Source organism: Prionailurus viverrinus, chromosome D1 (genome assembly GCF_022837055.1).
Source record: "Prionailurus viverrinus isolate Anna chromosome D1, UM_Priviv_1.0, whole genome shotgun sequence".
Classification (NCBI taxonomy): domain Eukaryota; kingdom Metazoa; phylum Chordata; class Mammalia; order Carnivora; family Felidae; genus Prionailurus; species Prionailurus viverrinus.
Genome location: NC_062570.1, coordinates 100,327,715 through 100,354,987, shown reverse-complemented (window position 1 = coordinate 100,354,987; position 27,273 = coordinate 100,327,715). Strand labels below are relative to the sequence as shown.

General features: G+C 46.2%; 1 protein-coding gene across 3 annotated transcripts in view; it reads right to left on the bottom strand.

Annotated features, from left to right (window-relative positions):
* PTPRJ (protein tyrosine phosphatase receptor type J) overlaps positions 1 to 27,273 on the bottom strand; it is a 56,809-nt gene that overhangs the window by 21,415 nt on the left and 8,121 nt on the right. For all 3 annotated transcript variants that reach the window (XM_047823899.1, XM_047823900.1, XM_047823901.1), the window contains exons 5-16: positions 24,605 to 24,871; positions 21,421 to 21,681; positions 16,276 to 16,533; positions 14,959 to 15,237; positions 12,655 to 12,945; positions 8,828 to 8,959; positions 7,183 to 7,393; positions 6,945 to 7,069; positions 4,564 to 4,651; positions 2,080 to 2,121; positions 1,056 to 1,064; positions 864 to 951 (exon numbers count right to left, since the gene is read on the bottom strand). In XM_047823899.1, the coding sequence (XP_047679855.1) occupies positions 864 to 951; positions 1,056 to 1,064; positions 2,080 to 2,121; positions 4,564 to 4,651; positions 6,945 to 7,069; positions 7,183 to 7,393; positions 8,828 to 8,959; positions 12,655 to 12,945; positions 14,959 to 15,237; positions 16,276 to 16,533; positions 21,421 to 21,681; positions 24,605 to 24,871 (2,051 nt within the window). The remainder of the gene's footprint in view (positions 1 to 863; positions 952 to 1,055; positions 1,065 to 2,079; positions 2,122 to 4,563; positions 4,652 to 6,944; positions 7,070 to 7,182; positions 7,394 to 8,827; positions 8,960 to 12,654; positions 12,946 to 14,958; positions 15,238 to 16,275; positions 16,534 to 21,420; positions 21,682 to 24,604; positions 24,872 to 27,273) is intronic.

The window sequence follows — 27,273 nt, the reverse complement described above, 5'->3', positions numbered from 1 at the left end:
TGACAACCTTGAGGTGAGATCATCTTGGATTTGGTGGGTGGGTCTTAAATCCAATAAGTGTCCTTATACACAAGATACCCAGAGGGGAACCATGGGGAGGGGGAGGAGGAGACCATAGAGAGTGGAGTGACTGGGCCCTAAGCCACGGAACGCGTGGAGCCACCCGAATCTGAAAAGGCAAGCAAGAGGTTCTCCCCCAGAGATTTGGAGAAACCACTGCCTTGCTGACACCTTGACTTTGGACTTACTATAGACTCCAGAACTGCAAGAGAATAAATTTCTGTTGTTTCAAGCCACCAGTTTGTGGTGATTTGTTATTGCAGCCGCAGGAAACCAATGCAAAGAGGGAGTAGATTCAATAAAGGCAGAGACCACAGCAGGGCAGCCCAGGGAGGGCGAATGTGCTCGCCCAAGCTGCTGTGGGGGGTAGAGCACATGGGGACTGACAGGCAGGAACTCTTTCCGCAGGACTTCACAGAATGCTCCGGAATCAATGTCAGCCACACAGCCGTCAAGCCCCAGCCCGGAAATGCCAGCCAGAACAGCTTCCTAATTACCCCAGTTAACAGCCCTCAGACTTGAACTTGAACGCCTAGTTTCTCTACCTTTCGCTCTCTCTCCCTCTCCGCATAATCTTCATTTATCAACAAGATTGAACACACAAACCACTAGAAGCGAGGGTACACCTAAGTGCTTGCAGCCCACAGGACCACTAGGACCTGAGTTCTACCTGACAGAGCTCCTCTCCCCTCTAAGAGGGCCGCCTCTTATCCAGCGCTCCCCCACGCAATAAAAACAGGCGGTTTTCCAACTTGCAGGAGAAACATAAAGCAATTAAGAATACATTATTTACAACCACGTACTTCATATTCTTCTGCAAACCCACAGTTGGAGTCCGCTTGTTGTTTCTTAAAGTAGGCTTCAAAATTCTCCACTTTGATTAACTTGGATCTAAGAAAATAAAAACAGCTTATGAGGACTTTTTTTACATCCATTGAAGTTCATGCTCAAAACAGAAAAAGACAAGTTATTTAAAAATTAAAGAGGCTACTCACTTTTTAGGTCTTCATCATAGAAAGGGAAAGAAAAGAATAAGAATTAGAAACACCAACTGGATCATGACTCTAGAAATGATAGTAAACATCTTCCCAAAGGAACAAAAACCAGAGTATAATGGGGGGAGGGCATGTCAATAGAATGTTATTTACAAAACAATGAAATGTGTGAATCAGGAAATCTCCCTTCTAGAGCCTGTCATGTAACTGATGGGCTTTGTGACTTTACACAAGGTCTCCTACCTATTGATAACCCGTTTATTTGTTCTCAAAAATCACAAAATATGAGGGGCACCTGGGTGGCTCAGTCGGTTAAGGGTCTGACTCTTGATTTCGGCTCAGGTCATGATCTCAGGGTTGTGAGATGAAGTCCTGGCATCAGGCATTGCTCTAGGCATGAGCCTGCTTAAGACATTCCCTCCCTCCCTCTCTCTCCCCACCTCTCTCTCTTCCTCCCTCCCTTCCTCTCTCTCTGCCCCTCCCCCCACCCTCACTCATGCTCTCAAAAAAACAAAAAATCAGAAAGTACATATTTATTGGTAGAATATGGAAGTAAGGTTCTACTTGCCATAGTAGAGCACGGCAAGGAAGCAGGCAGCTTCAGGAGACTAATAAACAGAGAGTCCTTGCAGAAAAACAAAGTTAGCAAGAACTCCTGCATGATCAAGGCCAAATGTGTCAATCAGGAAAAATGACAGCAAGTTCCATCAAAAATTCACTAGAGGGGCACCGGGGTGGCTCAGTCGGTTAAGCATCCCACTCCTGGTTTCAAATCAGGTCATGATCTCACAGTTCGTGAGTTCAAGCCCCCCAACATCCGGCTCCTCTCTGACGGCACTGAACCTGCCTGAGATTCTCTATCACTCTTTCTCTGCCCCTCCCCCACTCGCCTGCTCTCTCAAAATAAATAAACTTCAAAAAAAATTTTAAACAATAAAAAATAAAATAAAATAAAAATTCTCTAGATAGTCATTGAGCAGACTGGGGGATTAAATGTTTTAAAGCCATAACTCCAGAGACTTACTTAATTTGAGAAAAGGATACTTCATTATTCTTTGCTTCTTTCCTGTTTTGAAAGAAACAAAGACCCATTAGACCAAGAAAGGATAATTCTGTGTTTTTTCCCTTCAACGTATCTACAAAAGGCCTTTTCCCCGGGCATTAGTTCACATATGGCACTAAATCCCATTCACTAATACTAAGCTTCATGGTCTAAGCAGCAAACACTGATTACAAATCTGTGAAGTAACTCTCTTTCATACCATCCAAAAGTATGGAAGAATCTTGCTCGGGCAACTTTTAGGAATATCTTTGGGTAAAAATACATTAGCAGCTGACCCTTCGGTAAAGCCAGACTCATTTTTTCATGCTGTTTCTTGAGAAAGGCCTTTCTGATGAGTTAATGAAATAAATCAGAAAATATAGCCACTGTAGATATGGAGGCGGGGCATCTGGCATTCTCCTGCATTGCTGGCCAAACCCCATACTGGTGTTAAAAAATAATAATAATAAAATAAAAAAATAAAAATAACCCTCTGGATGGCACCCTGGCAGTACGTATCAAAACTGAAAACATGCATCACACCCACTGTCCCAGCAACTGCCCACCTTGGAATTTAGCCTAAGGAAATAATCAGGAATGTGCTCAAAGATTACTGTGGCAAAAACAAAAAACCAAAGAACAAACCTGAAAACATCAGGAAAATTGGTTGAATAATTTCTGTACAATTGAATACTCCGCAGCCACTTAAAATGAAGATTTAAAGCTGTACACAATGTCTTAAATAATAACGCAGACTAGAAAATAATACACATAATAGGATTCCACTTGTGTGTGAGTTTCACGATCCTATCAACATTCAGAGTCGTTTTGGGCTGTGATTATGAATCATCCAGTGTCTTTGCTCTTCTGTATTTGTTTTTTTGGGGGGCCACAAGCATGTATAACTTTTATTTTAACAAGAAACAATAAAGCTGCTTTGACCCCTCCCTCAGAAGACATTTTTTTTACTCTGCCTGTCAGCCCTACAGGGCAAGATGGCGGCAGAGGGACCGGGCAGAGTTACATCAAATTCTCCAAATGGCAGCAGTTGACAACCAGGAATGAATCCCAGCTGATACGCAGGCTTCAACAGCCACACGGTCAGACAGGAGACTGAGCAATGAAGTGCAAACACCAAGTTCAAGTTCATTTCCATGCTTCCCACACTCAGCTTGTGCCTCCTTGCAAGGTGGCTTTAAAGACCTTCCTCCTAGAGGCCCGGTGAGTATGAGATTTGACAGAAGACACAAATCCAGGTGCAGAGTGAGCTAGCAAAACAGAGCTGTGATTTTTTTTTTACTATTTAACTACCTCGAAGGGTAGCTGTACAGATAACAATAGTAGCATACAGGGTCCAAGGCACTGTTGAAGCCTTGTATTTATTTTACGCTCCCCCGTGTCACAAGTTAGGTCCCGTTATTATCCCTACATCACAGACTATGTGGACATTACAGCGAAGCTCCCTAACCGCTAGTCAGTCAGAGCATGTGTTCAAACTTAGCTAACTCTCGAATGAAATCTCTTGGGGTTCCCGGGCGACTCGGTCGGTTAGGCGTCCGACTCTTGGGTTCGGCTCAGGTTATGATCTCACGGTTCGTGAGTTCAAGCCCCACATCGGGCTCCGCACTGACAGCATGGAGCCTGCCTGGGATTCTTTCTCTGCCCTTCCTCTACTCTCTCTGTCTCTCAAAATAAATAAACTTAAAAAAAAATTTTTTAATGAAATCTCTTAACACCTCAACACTGACTTGTGGACCAGAGGGCACTGTTCGAAAGGAGCACTGCACACTGCAGCGTTTGCCCCGACCTGATGCCATAGGGGCTGAGACAAAGTACAACTGGCCAGATAGTGAAGAGCCTGGGTGACGGGGACATGGGAACTCGTGACACGAGTCCTTCCAACTGTGAGAATGTCTGAAATTTTCCAGAGTAAAAAGCTCCTTTAAAACCTAGGGTATTATCGGGGCACCTGGGTGGCTCAGTCAGTTAAGCATCCGACTTTGGCTCAGGTCATGATCTCGCAGTCTGTGGGCTCGAGCCCCACATCAGGCTCTGTGCTGACAGCTTAGAGCCTGGAGCCTGCTTCAGATTCTGGGTCTCCCTCTCTCTCTGCTCCTCTCCTGCTCATGCTCTGTCTCTCTCTCTCTCTTCCTCTTAAAAATAAAAATAAAACATAGAAAAAGAGTTTTTAATTTAAAAAATAAAAAGTAGGGTATTATCAGGGTGCCTAGGTGGCTCAAAGTCAGTTAAGCATCCAACTTCAGCTCAGTTCATGATCTCACGGTCATGAGTTCCAGCCCCGCTTCGGGCTCTGTGCTGACAGCTCAGAGCCTGGAGCCTGCTTTAGATTCTGTGTCTCCCTCTCTCTGCCCCTCCCCCGTTTGTGCTCGGTCTCTCTCCTCTCTCAAAAATAAAAAAACATTAAAAAAAGAAAAGTAGGGTATTATTAACATGAGCAACAGTCACCTTTTCTTCCTCCAGAAGATGAAGCCTCCCACAGCCACAATTACCAGCGCACCAAAGATACACCCAAAAACTGCTCCACAGATGACACCTGAGAAAAGTCCAAATGGAAAGCACTTCAGAAGATGTTCACAAACAAACAACCGACCCAGGGTCCTCAAACCAGAGTGTGACTGTGTGTGTGTGTGTGTGTGTGTGTGTGTGTGTGTGTGTGTGTTAAACGCCTTTGGACATAAAGTTACCCTGGGCATTTGGGATCCGGGTTCCCTATCCCCAGTCCACCATAACAGGCTGGTCTTGAGAAAGTCAGTGCTCCTCTCTTCTGAGTATCCTCAACTGCAAACTTAAAGAACTGGGCCATCTGCGATTTTCAAGTTGTTCTTACTGCTGATGCCTTTCTTCACATGAAATTTCATGCAGCAGCCCAATATATAAAATAGAAAACCAGGGGTGCCTGGGTGGCTCAGTCGGTTGAGCGGCCGACTTCGGCTCAGGTCATGATCTCACGGTCCGTGAGTTCGAGCCCCGCGTCGGGCTCTGTGCGGACAGCTCAGAGCCTGGAGCCTGTTTCAGATTCTGTGTCTCCCTCTCTCTGACCCTCCCCCGTTCATGCTCTGTCTCTCTCTGTCTCAAAAATTAATAAACATTAAAAAAAAGTTACAAAAAGAAAAGAAAAGAAAAGAAAAGAAAAGAAAAGAAAAGAAAAGAAAAGAAAAGAAAAGAAAAGAAAAGAAAAAAGAAAACCAGGGGGTGCCTGGGTGGCTCAGTCGGTTGAGCATCTGACTTCAGCTCAGCTCAGGATCTCGCGGTTCATGAGTTTGAACCCCGCATCGGACCCTTTGCTGTCAGCACAGAGCCTGCTTGAGATCCTCTGTCCCCGCTCCTGACCCTTCCCCCATTTGTGTTCTCTCTCTCTCAAAAATAAACATTTGGGGCGCCTGGGTGGCTCGGTCAGTTAAGCGTCCGACTTCGGCTCAGGTCATGATCTTGCGGTTCAAGCCCCAAGCCCCATGTCGGATTCTGTGCTAACCGCTCAGAGCCTGGATTTCGCTTTGAATTCTGTGCCTCCCTCTCTCTCCGTTCCTCCCCCACTCACACTCTGCCTCACTGTCTCTCTCTCTCAAAAATAAATAAAGAATAAAAAAAATTTTTTTAACAATAAATAAATAAACCATTTAAAAAATAAATAAATAAAATAGAAAGCCAGGCAGAAACGCTCTCGTGGAGGTCGGGTGGCAGCAGACAGGATCTCTGGACTGGCTCTTGTTAGGTGGAGTGACCAGTGTTTAAAGACTACGAGCCAAGGGGTACCTGGGTGGCTCAGTCGGTTAAGCGTCCGACTTTGACTCAGGTCACAATCTCGCGGTCCGTGAGTTCAAGCCCCGCATTGGGCTCTGGGCTGATTGATGGCTCGGAGCCTGGAGCCTGTTTCAGATTCTGTGTCTCCCTCTCTCTCTGCCCCTCCCCCATTCATGCTCTGTCTCTCTCTGTCTCAAAAATAAATAAACGTTAAAAAATTTTAAAAATAAATAAATAAATAAAATAAAATAAAATAAAATAAAGACTACAAGCCAAAATGTTCCACATGGTTCCCGCCACCTCTGACGTTGTGAGACTAACACCCACGTGTGAGCGGAAATACCGACAGCTCTGTACTCATGGGACATAACACCCTTTTGTTTATTGGGGAAGGCTGCAGGGACTCCCTGCACTTTGCTTCTGGGGCTTCTTTCCCAAAGCCAACAACTATCGAGTACAAAAGCCAGACCAACCAACAAACCAGTTAGTCACGTTGTCTCTGGCCTGAAGGCAGAGTATGTACCCCGCTTGGGTCCTTGAAGCTCCTAAATGATTCTGTGTGACAAAAGACAGCTGTGCTTGACAAGGAGTCTGAGGCAAGACTGTCAGGCCTGCCTCTGAGCCACTGTGTAACTTTGGGCAAGTCACTGCCCCTCTCTGGGCCTTAACAGCCTCATTTCTAAAAGAGGAACGGGACAAGACAATTTCTGTGGCTCCCTCCAACCCTCACATTCGAAGGCTCTATGTACCGAAAGTGAAATTGTGTGCCTGGCACATGGTCACACAAATAACCACACTGACAACAAAGGCCTAAGCAGTGTTTGCAGAGTGGAAGTGTAGCTGGCACTCGGAGAAGGGAGAGTGTGGGGTGGGGGCTCGTGGGGACCTCAGTCGAGGGAACAGACATGGGTCCTGGTGACATCTCAACTTCTAGGAGGAGAGCCCAGCCCTCCCAGGCGGCCAAGACCTGCTTCCTGGAGCCACGTGACTATGAGAATTGATGGAAGACACAAATCCAGGCTTCCTGTGGACACCAGAAGCAAAAACCCACTGAGATGTTAACAGCACCGCTGTTCTTTCTCTACCTGGATCCTGGGGCAAGAAAACAGCATCCGAATAGTGACTGAAGGACACATAGCTCTCGGGCCCATCTATGAGTCCGTCATTGTGAGGGTTAAAGGTGATGTTGGTGAAGCCGGCCACACAAGCCCTGTAGGATGACAAGAAGGAAAGAGGCTGCTGAGACACGGCCACCACCCCAGGCACGTAGGGCTTTGCGCTCGGGAGGCTCAGCCCCAAAGGGCAAGAACCACCAGGCATTACCGATAGGAGCCCAGGGGTTCCAGCTTGCCGTTGTAATAGCCGTGCGTGGTCGACTCGTTCCCAACGTCAATTTCGTATTTCAAGACTTCAGACAAGTCCTGAGAACGTCTCTTTTCTTCTGTTGTTATGAGGTATGTCACATAAGTATTTGAGGCCCCCTTTTTGAAATCTTCATATGTATATCTCAAAACATCTGCAGATGGGCGAACAGCTAAGAAAGACACACAGAAGGAAAGTCCTGAGAAAGGGATTCCAGACAAAGGTTTACGTCTCGCCCACGTCTACATAATGACATTGACACTGGGTGATAACGATGACAATGATGACAGAGCACAAGGGTGCTCTCGGTCCAGGCTTTACCTCTGTTGAGTTCTAACTGTTTGACTTACATAATCTCTCTGCACTAAATGATAGCAACTAACAAGAGTCTCATCACATACGTTGACTAGTCCCATCTTACAGATGGGAAAATGAAGGCCGGGAAAGCTAGCAGGACCTGGGCCCAAGGCCACACCGCCCACACAGCGGGGTTGATTTCTAACCCAGACCATCAACTTGGAGCATGTGGTCTCATCCACCACAGGCTGGTACTGGTCATTGTGGTCACTAGGAAATACTGCCTCCTTCATTCGGCGAAGGTATAAGCTTGGATGTTGCTGAAAACCTTTCCAACACAATGACTTGAAACAGACCCCAAACAAAAAGCCAGAGAGACTGAGAGATCTCAGCATTAGTTGTTGAAACTCTGCCGTGCGTTTATGACACCAGCAAAGTCCTTGTGTTTCAGGATCCCCACTCCCCTTGATCTCTATGTCCTCGAGGAGGTGAGGGCAGTTATCATGGGCTGAGAGAACGGACAGAGGTGCCCCTGCATGATTCATATTTAAAGAATCAACAAAAACAACAGAACTGGGTCCTGAAAGCCCAGCCTTGTGCAAAGCACCCACACACAGCTAACAAAGACACCCTCTAGTCGTGCCCTCCTTCCCACCAAAGAATGTAAAGGAGCCCTGTCAGGAAAGGGGGTTTGGGGGCCTCCTCCACTCTCAGCTGTGAGGATGGCTCTTTGCAAGTTCCCACCACAAATGCAAATCACTCTCTGTTTTCCTTCAAGAGACAGCCACCCTTTGAGTATGGTGGGGGGGGGGGTATTTGAGTGTGTGGGTGAGAGAGGGAAAGAGAGAGAGTTGCTTAAGACTAATATTCTGCCACCTCGAGGACCCTGTGTTGTAAAAGAGAAGAAAAACCTAGATCAGAGGTCAGCAAGGTAGGATCCACAGGCCAAATCCAGCCAGCCACCCCTTCCGGTAGACTACATTTTATGGAAACAGCCACACTCATTCTTCACACATCTTCCACGGTGGCTCTCGTGCCACAACAGCAGGGTCAGGTGGCTGCAACAGAGATTGCATGGCCTGCAAAGCTTAAACTCTTTGCAATCCAGCTTTTTACAGAAGGTCTGTCAATCCTGACCTAGACCGTCGGGCAAATAGCTCACCCACCCGCTTCTCAGTGCCAAAGCGTGGGCTACCGTGTAAAAACAGACACGTATTTGTAGCTCTAATGTGCCTCAGTGGGCACAGGAATGGCACCCGGTCACGACACAGCTCACTGGCTGTTTAACCCGTAACTGACCCCTCCTTACCGTCCCCAGTGGTGAGAATGAGCGCATAAGCTTTGATGGGTCCATGGCTGGCTTCAAACCCACTGAACTCAACCTTTACCGAATTGTGACTGATGGATGTAATATTCGGGGATCCGTCTGGAGAAGGGGGATCTGAAACAGAACGAAACAAAACATGATCACCCACCATTTAAAATCAAAGAAGAGGGGTGCCTGGGTGGGTCAGTTGGTTAAGCATCTGACTTCGGCTCAGGTCATGAACTCGTGGTTCATGGGTTCGAGCCCCGCGTCGGGCTCTGTGCTGACAGCCTGGAGCCTGCTTCGGATTCTGTGTCTCCCTCTCTCTCTGCCCCTCCCCTGTTCGTGCTCATTCTCGATCTCTCTCTCTCTCTCTCTCTCTCTCTCTCTCTCTCTCTCTCTCAAAATAAGAAATATATAAAAAAAAAAGAACAAAATGATTAAGGAGGCATTTGCTACCATGCTCTCAAGTCCTGCCCTTGCTGTGGGAGTGGTGTGCTGGGCTCATCCAGAGCAAGGGGCAGGGAAGGGCAGTGGAAGGCAGAGCTGGCAGATCCCCCAGCTCACAATGGCACCTCCAGCGTGCCCTGCCACATGCCTGGAGAAGGCTCCCAGCAAACTTGCTAGTTGAAAACAACCTCCCTTTCCTATGTTTCCCCAGCCCCTTCTGACCCAGAGGCGGCAGGTGCCATATCCTGAAAAGCAGGGCAGGAGGAGAGCGACAGATAAAAGGCCTGTGTGGCTGGAACTCAAGGAGGGAGCTGTCCACAGCACCTGCCCACTGCGTGGACGCGGCACCAGATGGCTTGGTCGCTGAGGACCATGATGGAACAGAACAGATACCCAGAGGGAAGCAAAGCTGCAATGGAGAGAAGGCACTTTCTCCTGAGACCTGGCTGTGTTCCTGTTCCACATCCTTCACACTAAAGTCCTCATTTTTGCCTGAGTTGGTTTAAAATGCCAACCAGAGAAACCTGACCAACCCTCTTCCTAGAAACCAGAAAAGCGCGCACAGGAACGTCCCACGAGTGACCCTCATGATGACGTGCCTCCCCTTTCTGAGCTGAGCTTGTGCGGTCACCTCCAGATGAACACAAAAGAAGAAAATGCTGAATTAAAGATGATGCTTCTATACACACACACACACACACACACACACACACACCATACACACATGCACTCTACCTAAATTTGTCTCCCACATACAGTTTGAGTGTTTTCATTAGTGTGTCAAGATTCCAGGAGGCTGAGAAAGCTGAACAAAAACACCACCGCGAGATTCCCACACGTGCGCTGGCCAGCACGGCAGCCGCCAGCCCCCCGGAACAGTTGAGCTCTGAAAATATGACCAGCCCAAACTCGGATGAGCCACACACATGAAACACGGACTGGACGTCAAAGACTTAGCACGAAAAAAGAATGCAAAGTATCTCATCAGTAATCGACTTCACAGAGATCACACAAATTACTTCACCCAGTGAAACGATAATGTTTTCAACATAGTTCAATAAAATGTGATTGAAATCAATGCCAGCTGTTCCTTCTTACCTTTTTTAACCTAAAAAAGGTTAAATTCTGCAGGAGACTCACATTTTCTACGGGGCCGTGCAGCTCCGAACCAGGCTTCGGCAACCACTCAAGTAACTGACAGCAGTGACCGCTTGGAGGTGCCGTTCCCAGGTCTATTCGTCAACCGCCTGGCCAGACTTCCTAACACAGGCTCCCAGGATTCCCCCCAGCGCTCTGCCTTTGAGCTGCCCAGAGAGGACTAGACTGTGAGTGGCAGGCTAACTCATCTACCTGCAAGACTGGAAACGCTTTCCCTCTCTCTGCTTATCTGAATCCTATGCTCCAGGGGCCCCGTCTGCCTTACACACCAGTGTCCCTTACCCCAGGCACACACGGTGCAACTAACAAATATTGCTTAAAAGACCATCACTTCAATTCCCCCAGATTTACCCATCCCACCAACGCTTCCTACCTCTCCTGGGGAAATTGCAGCTCTGCTCTTCCAGTAAATAAAAGACGTGTTAAATTTGTATATGAAAATTCATCTGAGGAAAGGGAGAGCTACAGAATAAAAAGTAAGAGAATCCCTGGACTAAGTAAGTGGTCATTATCCAACCCTACCATACTGTTCAGGCTCAGAAACTACTTCTGACAAGTTCCTTCTCTTCACCAGGCACTGAGCGTAGCCCTAGAGATACCAAATCAGATGTGGCTGATGTTCCTCAGCAGCTCAAGAAATGACATGATAAAAGAGAACTACAAAAAGGTTCATTATTTCCACTACGTTCTAGAGTGCTGCAGAAACCCAAAGGAGTGTGACCCAGGGCCATCCTCTACAGTGTGGACTACACAACTCCAAGGAGCCCCATGCACACTGTAGTCCATATGAATGGTATCCCCTGGAATTGTGTGCTGCACAACCTGAGCAGCCATACATGGCCGCTGTCAAGTGGCCTTCGATACAAATTACCTCATCTAATTTGTTTAACAGTCCTGAAAGCTAGTCTTACTTCCCCTTTTTATAACGAAGAAAAACAAGGCTCATAGGGGTTACGCAGCTTCTCTGAGATCGCACAGCTAGTAAAAGGCAGAACTTAGAATCAAACCCAGGTTGGCCTGTCTAAATCCAACACTCTGTCCACAGAACCCCTCCACCACTTTTCAAGTCAGTGTCCCTGTAATAAGAGGCCTTTTTCTCTTACTATGTCAACCACGAATTCTTTGGAAATTGTCCAGAAACATTCTGATACCCTAAAGGAAACACATCCAGGGGTTGAAAAGCACAAAGCAAAACCAACCCGCCAGGCTGATCTAAGACATAACATTGGCAAAGACAGGGCGAGCAAGACAGATAAAAACGAAGCAAAGATATAAGAAGCAACTTTCTTCCAAAGAAATAAGAACGATGAGCCTGACAAGTCTGACTAGGGGGAATCCCTTGTGCAATGAGTGACCACCCACTCTCCAAAAGAGCCAGAGAGCTTATCAATATGGATTCCAAGGAAATAAGAATCTTGACCGAATATATGCTAATAGTGAATAAAAGTACTGTTCAATTTTTCAGTGTGATGGTAATGGCAATATGGTTATGTCTTAAAGAAAGGGGAAAGGAGCCCCTATCTTGGAGAAATACTTCTTAAAGTATTTATAAATAAAATTATAGAATGATGAGGACTGGTTTCAAAGTAATCCAATCAGGGAGGAGGGGGGTATAAATGAAAGAAGACTGGTCAAACTCCGACAAATATTTAACGGGGCGATGATGGATATGTGGGTTTCTTTATGCTTGCCTCTACTTCTGTGTACATTTGAATATTTCTATGAAAATGCTTTTCTCATGTAATATAATAAAGGAACTCACCACCTAAAATAAAATGTGGCAGCGAATTATTCTGTAAAGCAAAGGAAACTTTCGGGATGTTAAAAATGAGTCTCTCTTACCCTGCTCTTCAAGACTTGATTTCTACAGATTTGGGTTAACGGTCTATGCCAGCAGAAACAAATATTTTAGGGGCGCCTGGGTGGCTCAGTTGGTGAAGTGCCCGACTCTTGGTTTCAACTCAGGTCACGATCTCACAGTTTCGTGGGTTCGAGCCCTATGTCTGGCTCTGTACTGGTGGGGCAGAGCCTACTTCAGATTCTCTCTCTCCCCCTCTCTGCTTGCCCCTCCCCCTCTCATTCTGTCTCTGTCTCCCAAAATAAATAAATAAAGTTAAAAATATATATATTTTAGCAGAAATTTCAAAAGAAATATGGATTTCTAGGCCACACGTGCAGACCCACTGGGTCAGCGTTCTCCAGGGGTGGACCACAAAGCCCACCTGTGATGCCAGTGAGGCAGGTGTTTTGGGTGGGAGGTGCCGTCTTGTTACAGGACAAGGCAGTGATGCTGATGTTGTAGGAGGTAGAAAAATTCAAACATGTGACATTCGTCCAGTACTCTGTGCCGTTCTCCGAGGAGCAGCTCTCCAGGTCTGTCACATTTTTCCAAGCCCCTCTGCTGATCTCCAGCCCGAAGCCTGTGTTGGTGCCGGGAGGGCAGGCCCACTTGAGAATCAAGGTTGGCTCTTTGGGGACCACCTCGCAGCGGAAGGAGGCTACTGGTGCAGGATCTGCAAGGGAAGTGCAGCACATCATCAGAGTCCGGGACGGGTGCCTTTGCAAACGCCGGCACTTAGAGGGCAGTCGAATCCCGGCTCATCTGTGATGAGGAGACTGCCGTGCAGAATGCTAGAAGACGCAGAGGCTGACATTGAACCAGGCATTACTGAACTGTGTGACCCTGGGCCGGTTACCCAACCGAGCCTCAGCAGCAGGACTGTATGAGGATTCTGTGAAAGTGGCTGTCAATCACCACCCTGGAAGAGAACGGGGGCTCTGCGAGAGCTAGCGATATCATAACAGTATGGAGGCAGCAACTCCTTCATTCTGGGGCCCTCCTGACAATCCTTCTGGAAGAGGTAGGGTTAATACTGCCCCACTCTGCCGATGAAGCAACTGAGGCTTCGAGAGGTTGCGGAAGTTGCTGAAGATGACCTGGTTGCTAGGCAACAAAGCCAAAACTGGACCCTGGGTTTCCTGAATCCAAGTCCAGGGCATTTTGTATACACACAACATGCGGAATAATCAATAGTAAATGGGATCAGTTTCTTCATCTTTCAAATGGTGTGTTGTCTGTCTCTACCTGTCTGAGGACCAATAGAGTTTTGTTGACGGCCGACCCTAAACTGCTGTAAACAGAGAGCTCTGTACTAAGGTGCTGGGGGCAGAATACTATCGCTGCTTCAGTGCTGCAGTATTTTAAGGCAGGAAAAGCATTAACAAACCACCCATTAACAGCTCCCACACGCTCCGCCAGAGGCCTAGGAAAGTAACCCGCCCAACGCACCGCTACCCCCACAGCCCCTGTTCCAGCCACCCCCAGGCATAAATGCTCGTATGTATTTTTCTCTTGCTCTAGATTGCAATAATTACAGCGAGGGTAAGTCTCGGCAGCAGAAGCCACCCAAATCCCAAAGATCAGCTTCTAGACCAGGTGGACGGGGCCCGAGGAGCAGGGGTGACTCAGAGCTACAGGGATTTCTTTAGCAGCTCCACCTGAAAGGTCAGAGGTCATCAAAGTGCCAGCTCCTACGCTACCAGGGAGGCTGATCCGATGACAGCCCTCCGCTTCCAAATCAGCCTGAACACACCTGGGCAGCTTGGTCTAAGCAAGGAAAGAGGTAGGTACAAAGAGGGGGAAGAATAAGGTGGTGCACGGGCACCGGGGTGACAAAGGTGCCCCCATCAGACCCGTGAGCCCAAGTACTCACAGCCATCTGTAGAACACTCCCTGGGTTGCTCTCTGAAAGCTCCTTAGGTTAAACACAGGGCTACCTTTCTCTTTATAGCACTTTTTACACTGAGAGATAAGGACTGAGAAAGGCAAAAAGGCTGAGCATCCATTTTAACAATATCCTTTTCAATATTCTTCAGTGGGAAAGCCAAATCATGAACCACAAGCCTGAATGGCATCCCTCTCCTAGCCCGTCACCTCCCGGGGCCTCACCACCTACCCATCACCCTCTTGCTCCCATTGGTCCACTCCTGCCATCCTGGCCTCCTGCTCTTCCTTCAACACAGCAGGCATACTCCAGCCTCAGGGCCTTTGCACTGGCCTTTCCTCTGCCTATGATGCTCTACACCTGACAGCCATCTGGCTGGCTCCTTCACTTCCTTCAGGTCTCTGCTCAACAGTCACTTTTTCACTGAGGCCTTCCCAGGGCATCCTACATAAACATCTCCTCTCCCCCTTCTCTGTTCTTTTCCCTCTCCCTAGCAGTAATCATCATCTAATGACTTATTATCTGTCTGTCTTCTCCACCAGAATCGAAGTTCCAGGAAGGCAGAGACTTGGGGGTATCACTTAACAGCGCCTGGCGTATAGTAAGTGTTGCATAAATATCTGCTGGATGAATAAATGAGGAGGACAAGACAGCCCTACTAAGCTAATGGGCTTTCTGGGAGAGTCCAGGGTCTGTTACCACACACGGCCCGAAACCTAATAAACTAAAGCCTGCAGAGGACCTACCTGCAAGGTCAGCACCACACAGGAAAGAGTGCAGGAGGCACCTGAGGCTACTCACCTGTACAGAATGACTGCCTGCCAGATGCCAGTGGTGTGGTGACATTTCCCACTTGGGTGAAGATCTCCACTGTGTATGATGAGCCAGGTATTAACTCAGTGACGGTAGCATAGGTGACGCCAATGTCTGTGACTAGTCGTGTTGCTTGGCTGAAATTTCCATCCTTCCCAATATAAAGGTAGTAGGTATACCTGGGAGAAGCTTCATCAAAGTTCTGCCAATTTAAGGTTGCTTCCGTGGTGCTGGTATTTACTTCAATGTTGGCTACATTGCTGGGCCCTTAGTTTAAAAAAAAAAAAAAAAAAGGCACAGATAAGCCTTGAATTCCAGGACTATTTTATTTACTGCATCTGAAAATAGCCTGGCTCCTGGGTGCCTGGGTGGCTCAGTCAGTTAAGTGTCCAACTTTGGCTCAGGTCAGGATATCACGGTTCGTGGGTTCGAGCCCCACGTCGGGCTCTGTGCTGACAACTTGGAGCCTAGACCCTGCTTCAGATTCTGTGTCTCCCTCTCTCTCTGCCCCTCCCCCACTTGTGCTTGCTCTCTCTCTCTCTCTCTCTCTCTCTCAAAAATAAACAATAAAAAAAAATTTTTTTAACAATTAAAAATAAAAAAAATAAATAAATAAATAAATAAAATTAAAAACATAAAATAAATAAAAAACAATTAAAAATAGCCTGGCTCCTTTGAGGAAAGAATAAATAAAGCTAACATTTGCTGACTCAAAATACACAAGGCTTCCCAAAAAGACATTCAGAAAATAATTATACAGATTAAATCTCAAAAAGAATTCATTTTCCAGGCTTCTTTTTTAAGTTTATCTGAAATATATTTTCCAGATATAATTTCCTATCTGTTTTGGAAATCTGATTAATGAAAGAGAAAATATATGCGAAAAAGATAATACAAACTACCATCTATCTCTACCATATAGTTAGATCAAACATTAGCAAGACGCCTTCCTTACTACTCTGCAAGCAAAGCTCCCCATTTGAGCAGTATCTTCTAATGTCACCAAGACAAGGTGACTCTCCTCTAGTCCGTATTCCCAAGGAAAGAATGGAATAATTATGTTGTCCATGTTTATCGGATCTTTCTGCTTCTAAGGACAATTCCTTAGAAGCTCAGCACCAATGCCCCAAGAGAACACCAGAACCTTTGCGGAGGCCAATGTTTTCAGCTTAAGCAGCTTCAGATTCTACCTGGAGCCCCGAGACACAATGGCCACTTACCTCACCGTGTAACCAATGCTTGCTTCCCACCCTCCAGGAGAATCAGAAAGAACACCACTTACCAGGGTGTCCTTAAGAGACTTACATGTGTACTGTGCCGTGGAGCTGGCCTCCCCCTGGATGTGGTTCACCTCTGGAAAGATCGTGATGTTATATAAGGTGCCTGGAACCAAACCCCTGAGAGTGATCTCTTTGCGAGAAGTGTTCATCTTGTCAGAGCCGCGCTCGGACTGTATAACTAGGTGGTAGGTGTATTCGGAAGCATTGTCCGTACTCTGCCACTCCAACTCCATCCCGGTTGTGGTGACATTGAACACGCGGATGTCAAAGACGGCACTGGGATCTGGTGGGAGGAAAGGAGGTACAAAGGAAGTGCCAAGGACCATCTTAACACCCAGCTTTATTGCAAAGTGTCCAGAGAACTTGCTCTTTTGCCAGCAAAGTCTCAGACGAGTTCACAGAGGGCAAACTCCAAAGCAAGCGAGAAACACGCACACTCCTGTCTTTTGAGAATTTTGGCTCTTCCGTGACACAGATGAGCAAGCTTACCAATCTGTCCTGTGGGTTCTCTGGTCTTTCGCTTTTGTCATAAAAACGCCCCCTTTGGGGGTCTTCTGGGGTGGAGGTCTTATTCAGATTCCTGATCTGAGTGCTGATGACCAGATGGGTTCAGTTGGTGAAAATGCATCAGACTATGCACTTATGACGTGTGTGTTTTCAATATGTATATTACAGCTCAATAAATAGTCTGGTGTGGGGGGGGGTGTGTATGTGTGTGTGGGTGGGTGGGCGTGTGTGTGGATGTGTGTGTGTTTAATCTAACTCCCTGAAAAGAAAACGTTTTCCTGTAACACAGGCATATACCAAAAAGAAAAACTGAAATGGACAGCTGACGTTTGCTAGGTTGAGAGTATTCGAGGCCAGGGTGGAGAAGGGAAAACACACATACGCACACACCCCAACCACCCTCCCAGCTGGGATCAGAAGAGAACTCTCCCACAGGGGTACTCGGGGTACCCTGCTCCCCCGCATCTCACCTCTACACACCGAACCAGCTGTAATGTGCATGCACAGATCGAGGCCCAGAAATAACCATGTAAGCTACTACTTTTCTGCCCTTGCTTCCAAAACATTTCTCTTTACCTGGGAACCCAAGTCACCTCTTGTGAGAGGAACTGAGTGAGGGGACAAAAGAAGGAAATATTCTCACTGTAAAACCTTGTGTGTATGTGTGTATGTATGTATGTGTGTGTGTGTGTGTGTGTGTGTGTTTTACATGCATGTATCACACGCACGTACTCTCTTCCAAAAAAAAATTTTAAGTGGCTCCTCTGTAAAGGTAGGTAGCTTTGAGAGTCTTCCTTCCCTACCACCAGATTCCTGATGTCACAGGGATTCCACAGACAAAAGACCATAAAAGGACGCCATTATCTGGGTGGCTCAGTCAGTTGAGCATCCAAATCTTGATTTTAGTTCAGGTCGTGATCTCAGGGTTCAAGGGTTCAAGCCCCGCGTCAGGCTCCATGCTCACCACATGGAGCCTGCTTGAGATTCTCTACCCCTCCCACATGCATTCTCTCTCTCTCTCTTTCTCTCTCTCTCTCTCAAAATAAACTTCAAAAAAAGAAAAAAGTACATCATTATCTATAAATGTAAAAAAAAAATAGAAATAACCTAAATATTCCATAAAAGGAGAAGGGCTCTATAAACTGTGATCTGGCTATATAATGAAACATCCTGCAGCCACTAAAAACATAAAGACCATACATACTATGGGAGGGAGGCTACAATATACACTGAGTTAAAAAAAAATAGTTGAAATACAAAATACAATTATTTGTATAATAATTACAACGATGTAAACAAAACCTATGACTGTGGACACAGATGTGAAAGGAATTCAGCGGGGTTAGAAGGCAGAGTTCTTCTTGTTTCCCTTCCTTTCTATGGTGGTAAAATATCCATATCTATAATTTTAACCATCTGTAAATGTACAACTCAGAGGCATTAAATACATTCACAATTTTGTGACACTATCATCACTGTCTATACCCAAAATATTTCATCACCCCCAACACAGATTCTGTTCCACTTAAGCAGCAACTCCCCACACTTCCCTCCCTGGTAGCCTCTGTTCTCCTTTGGTCGCTATGAACTTGCCTATTCCAAGAACCTCAGGTAAGTAGAATCATACAATATTTGTCCTTCTGTGTCTAGCTTCTTTCACGTAGCATAATGTTTTGAGGTTCATCCATGCAGTGGGTATCAGAATTTCATTCATTTTTATGGCTGAATAATATTCTATTGTGTGGATATACCATGTTTTGTCTATCCACTGCTCTCTGGACACTTGACTGCTTCTACTCTTGGCTGATGTAAATCGTGCTACCATGAACACTGGTATACAGATAACTGTTCGAGTCTCTGCTTTCAATCCTTTGGGAAATATAAATATCATATAAATACATATACATACATAATCACATATAAACATATGTATACAAACATACACACACACACACACACACACACGTAGAATTGGAACTGCTGAATCACATAGCATTTGTTTCCCTTCCTCAAAATTGCCTTTAATGCTGTTATACTGACTTTAATAATAATGGAAGTTGTTCAACCATAGAATGATAATCCCCGAAGAGATTAGTGCCTTATCACAACTCTTCATGATTCCCATTCAATGGAACTCAATTAGAGGTTACAGTACAAGAGATGTAACTTCTCCTCAACGAATAAGCCTAAATTGCTTTGCAGCTGACCATCAGTCCACACTCTGCTTGAGACCTCATTCTTCAAAGCCAGAGGTCAGTTCACTCCTTTGTCACTCTGGGCCAGTTATAAAGCTCACAGAACTCCCATTTCCTGCTCTGGAAAAGAGAGATGCTAACAGTGCCTACCTCGTGAAGTTATGACAAAAATTTTTAAATAAAAGATGAGAGCCCAGCACTTTGTAGACCCCCAATACATTAAGCTATTATCACATTAAGTTCTGGGCATTGGAAAGTCACACAAAATCAAGTGTCCCCCACCACGGTAATCCTCATGGTAGCAACATTCTCAAAAGAAAAACAGAAATATATGTTGACGTTAAGACGCCATCGCAACAGTCTAATCTAAAATTCAGACTTGAGGGGCGCCTGGGTGGCTCAGTCAGCAAAGCATCTGACTTCGGCTCAAGTCATGACCTCAGAGTTCATGGGTTCAAACCCTGCGTCAAGCTCTGTGCTGACAGCTCAGAGCCTGGAGCCTGCTTCAGATTCTGTGTCTCCCTCTCTCTCTGCCCTTCCACCACTCATGCTCTGTCTCTCTCAAAGATAAATAAACATTAAAAACATTTTTTTAATAAAAAAATAAAATTCAGACTTGAAATGGAATTACTGCATTTCATCTAAGGTATGCACTTTAGCAGTCCCTTATTTTGGAAACAAACCTTTCAAGGAACTATCAATGCCTTCACCCAACCAACAGAGTTGAAGAAACCTACACAAGGAGAATCTCAAAAGCCCAAATGATTTCATGTGTGCCTAAAGGAATTAGGCCTCATTTTTTTATTCTTCCCTTCTATATAAAAGATTAATTCTCTTGCAATCAAAGCTCAAGGAATAGTGTGTGTTTTCCAAGCTTTTCCAAAAAACGTGTTTCAAATTTTAAAAACAACAGTAATGAATATTAAATTGTTTTGATGAAATAATTTTATCAAGATCACTTAGCCTCAAAGAATAATGCTGTTTATGAAAGACTGTATATAATCTACAATCTACTTTTCCAACAACAGGGGAGTACTTGAATAATTTACAATACATCCATATCATTGGTTCTTAAACTTTTGAATCTCAGGACCCCTTTACCTCCTTAAGAGAGAATTTTTATTTATGTAGGCTATATTTATATTTACTGTATTAGAAATAAAAAATGAAGGGGTGTCTGGGTGGCTCAGTTGGTTAAGCTTCCGACTTGGGCTCAGGTCATGATCTCACGGTTCATGAGTTGGAGCCCCACATCTAGCTCAGAGCCTACAGCCTACTTCGGATTCTGTGTCTCCATCCCTCTCTGCCCCTCCCCTGCTCATGCTTGCTCACTCTCTCTCTCTCTCTCTGTCTCTCTCTCAAAAGTAAATAAACACCAAAAAAATTTTTTAAAGAAATAAAAAATGAAGAATTTTTAAAACATAAGAATACACAAGCATACATTCCATTAGCCATCAGAGTGACGATGTCATCCCTTGTCATATAGCATCTGGAAAGCTCCATTATACACTCATCATGAGAGAATAAGATTAAAAAAGCCAAATAACACTTTAGAAGCAGTATGATAATAATAATAACAACTCATCAACTCCTTGAAAGAATCTAGGGGACTCTCAGAGATCCCTGGATCACACTTTGGGTAACAATGATCTAGCCCACAAGTCAACTAAGTTTTCCTTTAAGGGACACAGAATAAGTATTTTACGTATTGTGGGCCATATATTTTCTATTGCAACTGCTCATTTCTAGCACAAAAGCAGTTATAGATAGTATATAAACACATAAGCATGGTTGTGTTCTAATAAAACTTTATTTATAAAAACAGGCAATGGCCAGATGTGGCCCATAGGCCATTATTATCTGTTGACCCGATTTAGACAATGGAATGCCAGGATGATATTAAAATTATCCTGTAGAAATATTTATACTGGCAGGGAAGAACACTCATAATAAGCTGCTTTGTGGTAAGAAGCAGATTATAAAACCACATGAATAAGATGACTTCAATGTTTGTAAAAGAAAAAATATATAGGGGTCCCTGAGTGGCTCAGTCAGTTGAGCATCTGACTCTTGATTTTGGCTCAGGTCATTATCTCATGATTCATGTGATGGAACCCCACAACTTCTCTCTCCCTCTGCCCCTTCCCCACCCTAAATAAATAAATAAATAAATAAATAAAAATATAGGCACATATTTAAAATTAGAAAAGTTATCATTGATTACCTCATACATCAAAAATACACCAAAAGTTACCAGTGATTATTTCTGGTTGATAGTTTACTATGTGATTTTCTTTTGCTTGTCTATGTATTTTACATAATGAATATGCATTACTGTCATTATAAATGTTTTTAAGATTTTCATTAGATAATTAAAAGCAGTTTTTGGAAAACCTGGCATTATAAATTATACTGATTTCCTTTAAGAAACACCACTGTTTTACAGAAAACACAGCCTATTTGCTTACCAGTTCTATTGTAAACCGTCTGGGACTCCCCTTCAGTCCCATTTGGTCCTTGTGGAAATATTTCAAAACGATACTTGGTTCCAGGGTATAAGCCACCAATGACAATACTTTGGTTTTGGGTGGCTGTTTCCAGAGGAGATTTTCCAGCTCCTTCCTCTGTGGTAAGTATCTTGAAGAAATCTGCGTCATTGCTACTCCAAGCTAAGCCAATTTCCCTTGTGCTGACACTCGTCACTCGAAAGTCGGAAACTGGACGGGGGGCTGTGGGAAGAGAGTAAACAACTAGATTTAGAGCCTGGTTCTACAGAAGACAGGGTGACTGAACCTCACAAAATATTTACACTGAGATTATATGCACACTTGGGACATCCGACCTTTCTCTCTTCTTTGTATTATCACCTACAATGCCCTTAGCAACTGGTATTTTTGGCTACTGAGAAAACAGTTGGCTACAAGAGCATAGAAAGTGCATGCTTAGGTTGTACAAAGTCATTCACCGGAAATGAGAGGAGGGGTAAACCCACGTGGGCACGGGCTAACACTCTGGGGTAGGACCTTGGCTGTTGCTGGCTGCTTTATCTCAAATACATTATTAGGCCTCCCAGAACCTCTGTTTAGAAACATGCAGTAGAGGCTGCTGTTGACCCCTAAAACCCATTCCTTACCTGGCTTTTCCCTTAGTCATACAACCCCAGATTTTTAGCTGTGTACCTGGCTGTCAGAAGTAAAGACTATATTTCCCAGCCTCCTTTGCTGCTAGATTAGCCATGTGGCTGAGTTCTGGTCAATAGGACGTGAGCAGAAGTACCGTATGACTTTTAGGAAGTATCATGAACGCATGGAGCACTACCTTCTGCCCTTCCTCCTCCTTGTAGCTGGAATGTAGATGCAATACCCAGAGCTCAGGCTCTGGTGGCTGTGGTGGCACCTATGGCTTCCTGATCCCCGGATTACAGCTCAGAACATATATTCCTGGAGCCAACACCTACAGTGGGGGTTGCAGACTGTGACAAAACTGCACCCCTTAGTGTGGGAGCCATTCCTGGGTCCCAGCCTAAAGCCTGCTCCCCCAGCTGTTAAGAGTTGAATGGTGTCCCCTCAAAATTCATATGTTGGAGCCCTAACACCCAGTACCTCAGAAGGTGGTATATTTGGAGACAGGGCCTTTAAAGAGGTGATTACGGTAAAACAAGGTCATTGGAGTAGGTCCTAATCCAGTATATGACTGGTGTCCTGGTAAGAAGAGGAGATTAGGACACAGTCATGCACAGACCAAAGGACAACCACGCGAAGACACGGGGAGAAGACAGCCACCTTCCAGCCAAGGAGAGAGGCCTCAGAGGAACCCAACCGTTCATCACCTTGATCTCAAACTTCTTGCCTCCAGAACTGTGAGAAAATAAATTTCTGCTGTGTAAGCTCTGCAGTCTGTGGTACTTGTAACAGCCGCCCTGGCAAAATAACACACCAGCCCTCCCAATAACTCTGCAAACCCTCGGCTCCCAGGATCGAGTTCCTTTGGGCTGAAAAAAGCTCGTAAAAAGCTTCTGTTTCCTGCCACGGAGCCCTGGCTAACACTCCTCCATCCCGTCCTGCCTAGCACTGGTGCTGCTTCTACAAGGACAAAGAAACAAACTCCTGTTTTGTTTACGCCGTGCATACTCGGGAAGTTTTTTTGTTACTCACAGCCAAACCTAATCTGAACTAATAAAGGGACTGAAGAGTAAAAGTGTAGAAGGTGAGGAAGGGAAACCAGATTCCACTTACCCCAAAGAGCCAGTCCAGAAGACGTTTGTAAAGGTGCCTAAGGTGCACTTCCTAGCAAGCAACAGACACCCAAGTGAAGCATTCTGTGAAACGAGCCCTGGGTCCAGAGCCAGGCATCCCTGGGACCCACGTCTCTGCTCTGCCACTTTGCGCCCTTGGGCAAATCATTCGGCTGGGTGGGGCTGCAGCCTCCTTATTTGTCAAACAGGGATCCTAATACCTACCATGGAGGCCATCGCAATACCCATAAAGCGCCTAGTACGGTACGATACTGATACTGTTATACTATGTACTATTGGTATACCATTATTGCTTTACTTTAATTCTCGGACCTTCTTTGGAACAGAAAGCATCTTTTTTTAATGTTTATTTTTGAGAGACAGAGAGAGAGAGAGAGAGAGAGAGAGAGAGAGAGAGAGAGCGAGCGCAAGTGGGGGAGGGGCAGAGAGAGAGGAAGGCAGAGAATCCAAAGCAGGCTCCAGGCTCGGCACAAACCCCAGTGCAGGGCTCGAACCCACGAACTGTGAGATCATGACCTGAGCCGAAGTCAGACACTTAACTGACCGAGCCACCCAGGTGCCCTGGAACAGGAAGCTTTTTATTTGCTGCCTGTCATCTTCTCTTTAAAGCACAGGTAAGCAAAGAAAGGGTGAGATAGATCTGTGCCCTGCTTCATTATAATGTCAGTATCCAAAAGACAGAGGGACATGAATAACCAGGTTCTTTTTGTCTCCGTGCATCATCTTGCCTCTACCATGCTAGAATGAATGGTCATTACAAGCACAGGCTGGAGTCAGCCCAGCTGTTGGATCCTACCTCTGCCACGTGTGTAACACCTCCCTACAGCACCTCTCTCAGCCACGGCTCCCTGATTCATAAAATAAGGCTAATTCCAACCACGTCACAGGTCTGTGAACACGACATAAGACAGTGCAAGGAGGGGCTCCTGGGCGGCTCAGTCGGTTCAGGGACCAACTCTTGATTTAGGCTCAGGTCATGATCTCATGGTTCATGGGATCAAGCCCTACATTGGGCTCTGTGCTGACAGCGTGGAGCCTGTTTGGGATTCTTTCTCCCCCCTCTTTCTGTTCTTCCCGCGCTCACATGCTCGCTTGCTCTCTCTCTCTCTCTCTCTCTCTCACACACACACACACACAAAATAAAATTTAAAAGTGTAAAAAAGTAAAATAAAAAGAAGATAGTGCCAGGAAAGCATGTACACCATGTTCAGCACGTGGGGTGGGTCAGTCAACGATCATCGTTATGACGGCGCACATCCGGAAGGAGGTTAGAGTCCCTGTGGGCTCACACACTGAGCTGTGTTTTCCTCGAGGGTAGGGACAAAGCTTTGTCTCGTACCTGGGCCTGGCACAGAGCAGGCAGGTGAGAGAGGTCAGCAAAACAATAGTGAACTCACGGGTGTACACTTGGAGAAAACCCGGCACGCCCTCGGAACTGTTGCCAAGGAAAGGGTGCACCGTGATGTTGTACAAGGTACTCGAGTTGAGCGAAGTAATGACGACCTGAGTCTCATTGACATGGAGGGTGAAGGAATCCGTCTCCCCAGTGACTTGTATCTTGTAGGTATAGACAGAGGACGACTCGTTATCATTGATTTTCCAGGTCAGGGTCATGTTTGTTGCGTTGATGTCCACAACTTCAACGTCAAACACTTGACTGGCGACTGTGAAGACAGAAGAGGCGTTAACAGTAACCAGAATGGCCAAGCCAGAGAGAGAGACAGAGACAAACCATCATCAGGGCCTGTCATCCATTATAAGAAAGATTCTCAGCAATCATGCCTTCCTCTGCTACGCATTTTCACCACAACATACATCAATGTATGGGGGTCCCAGCAAGTGTCAGACATCATCTTCAGTGAAGAGACAACCTGGCCAATTGCAACTGCACAGTTACCGCTTTGTTCTTCTTGTGAGTTTACTCTTAGAGGTATGACAGGCTCTTCAAACAACAACATGGACTCTACTCATGCCCTGCCCAGGTCCTGGGGTGACCCAGAAACACTCTCAAGCATATATGCTTCCAGAATGAACTATACAGGACCCATTAAAGATCACACACTTTAGCGCAAGGCAGGTCCGGGCTCCAAGGTTAGTTCTGCATTAATGGCCAGGTAGTTCTGAGGAAAATCATGTGAGCTCAGTCTCCTCATCTGCAAAATGGGGGTAATATTCCTAACCTCGAGAAAAGATAACACAGAGCTCTAATAATCTGCCACTGGCCCATCCTACCCTCCCAGTCCATGCTCTCCATCCCCTGCCTGCTCTGTGCCCTGGAAGGCTGACCCCTACATGCTGCATCACTGTGGCTGGCAGGAAGGAGGGGCCCTGCCAGAGGCCCTGGGACTGGGTTCCACCTGCAAGCAATGTGAGCAGGCGACCTGGAAGCAGAGGAGTAAGCAGTGAAGTGTTTCTCCCACAGGCCTCTGCTCGGGCTGCCTGTTCTGACAAGGCTGCCTCTTCCACTGCCCCAGCCCCCACCAGGTTCCAGAAGCATCCCTTCTTCCCCTTGCTCATCAGCCTTAGAGGTGACTTCCTACCACGACTAATCTCAGGTGTCTCAACGTGCTCTGATGATTTCCTTAACCCCATCCCACCTAACGAGATGCTTGAAAAATGCTTGGTGCGAGACATGTATTGTGTGCATGTATATACATCTAGATATGCACATATACACACACACATGCCACACAGAGAGAGTTAAAGTTACTATGATTATTACTTATCAAGTGCTAAGACAGTTCACACAAACCAGACCATGTGTATCCATATATCTGAGAGCCTAAGATGCAATCACTATTTTTTTTTAATGTTTATTTATTTTTGAGAGAGAGAGAGAGAGAGAGAGAGAGACAGCATGAGCAGGGGAGGGGTAGAGAGAGAGGGAGACACAGAAACTGAAGCAAGCTCCAGGCTCCAAGCTGTCAGCACAGAACCTGATGCAGGACTCGAACTCAGGAACCACAAGATCATGACATGAGCCGATGTCAGATGCTTAACCGACTGAGCCACCCAGGTGCCCCTGCAATCACTATTTCGTTCTGTTCAGACAGCTTTAAAAGCAGGGAACCCGAGGCCCACGCTAACCCACAAGACCCCTTTTAGCAAGTCAGGCAAAGGGCTCATCCTCTGGATGGAGCCAGCCCTGGGGTACATTGCTCAGCGAGGGGCCCATTCACCCTCTTGCACAAGCATCTTGTGTGTAGGACGGCCCCACCGCTGTCAAAGGGAGGGCCCCTTCTTCCTCCTCCTCCTGCCCCACCCTCTAGACACCGAGCCCTCCCACCTGCCAACCTGCTGGGTCACTGAGGGTCCCCAGAAGCCAAGCGGCCTGTCCTATAACTACATCCTCCCCTCCTCACCCACACACTGGCATCACTGGTAGAACAGGAAAGAAGAAAGGAGGGCACAAGTGGACCCTCCTTCAAGGTGGACACAGGGAAAAGCAATAATTCTTTACATACACAACCTGTCATAGGCGTCCAGCCCCTGCAAGTAACATGGCCCGGCTAGTAACTGCCTCTGACAGAGACACCCAACTCATGAGCATACGATCACAACTCTCCAGGAACAAAGTTGACCCCCTCCAGAATTACCAGGGTCCTCGAGCTGTCACCCGCTCCTCGTACCTCTCTACCTTCGTACCTCGGGGTCCACCACCTGCACTTTCACTCATAATGTTTCCTCAGTGGACATGTCTTCCTCCCTCTCTCCCTTTATCCAAATCCTAGTCTCTCTTCAAAGCAAGTTCAAATCCTGCCTATAGAAGAGGCCTTCCCTCGGGATTTGATGCTAAGATCGTGCTCCAGCCTTCCACTGTCTAGAGCACTCAGGGGGCAGCTGCAGTGGACGGTGGTCACGTGTCACCTGTGCGGCACCCAACAGCACCAAATCCCCCGTGGGGGGAGGAAGTGCTCGTCATCCACGTAGAAGCCGGAGGACCACACTCCCTTCCCCAACGCAGCCATCCAGAAATCACGAACGTGACAGCATCTCCATCTTGGGACTCGGACTCCTGAGGGTGTTACCAGGTCCCAGCTAGTAACCAGGTGTTACTAGCCTCCCA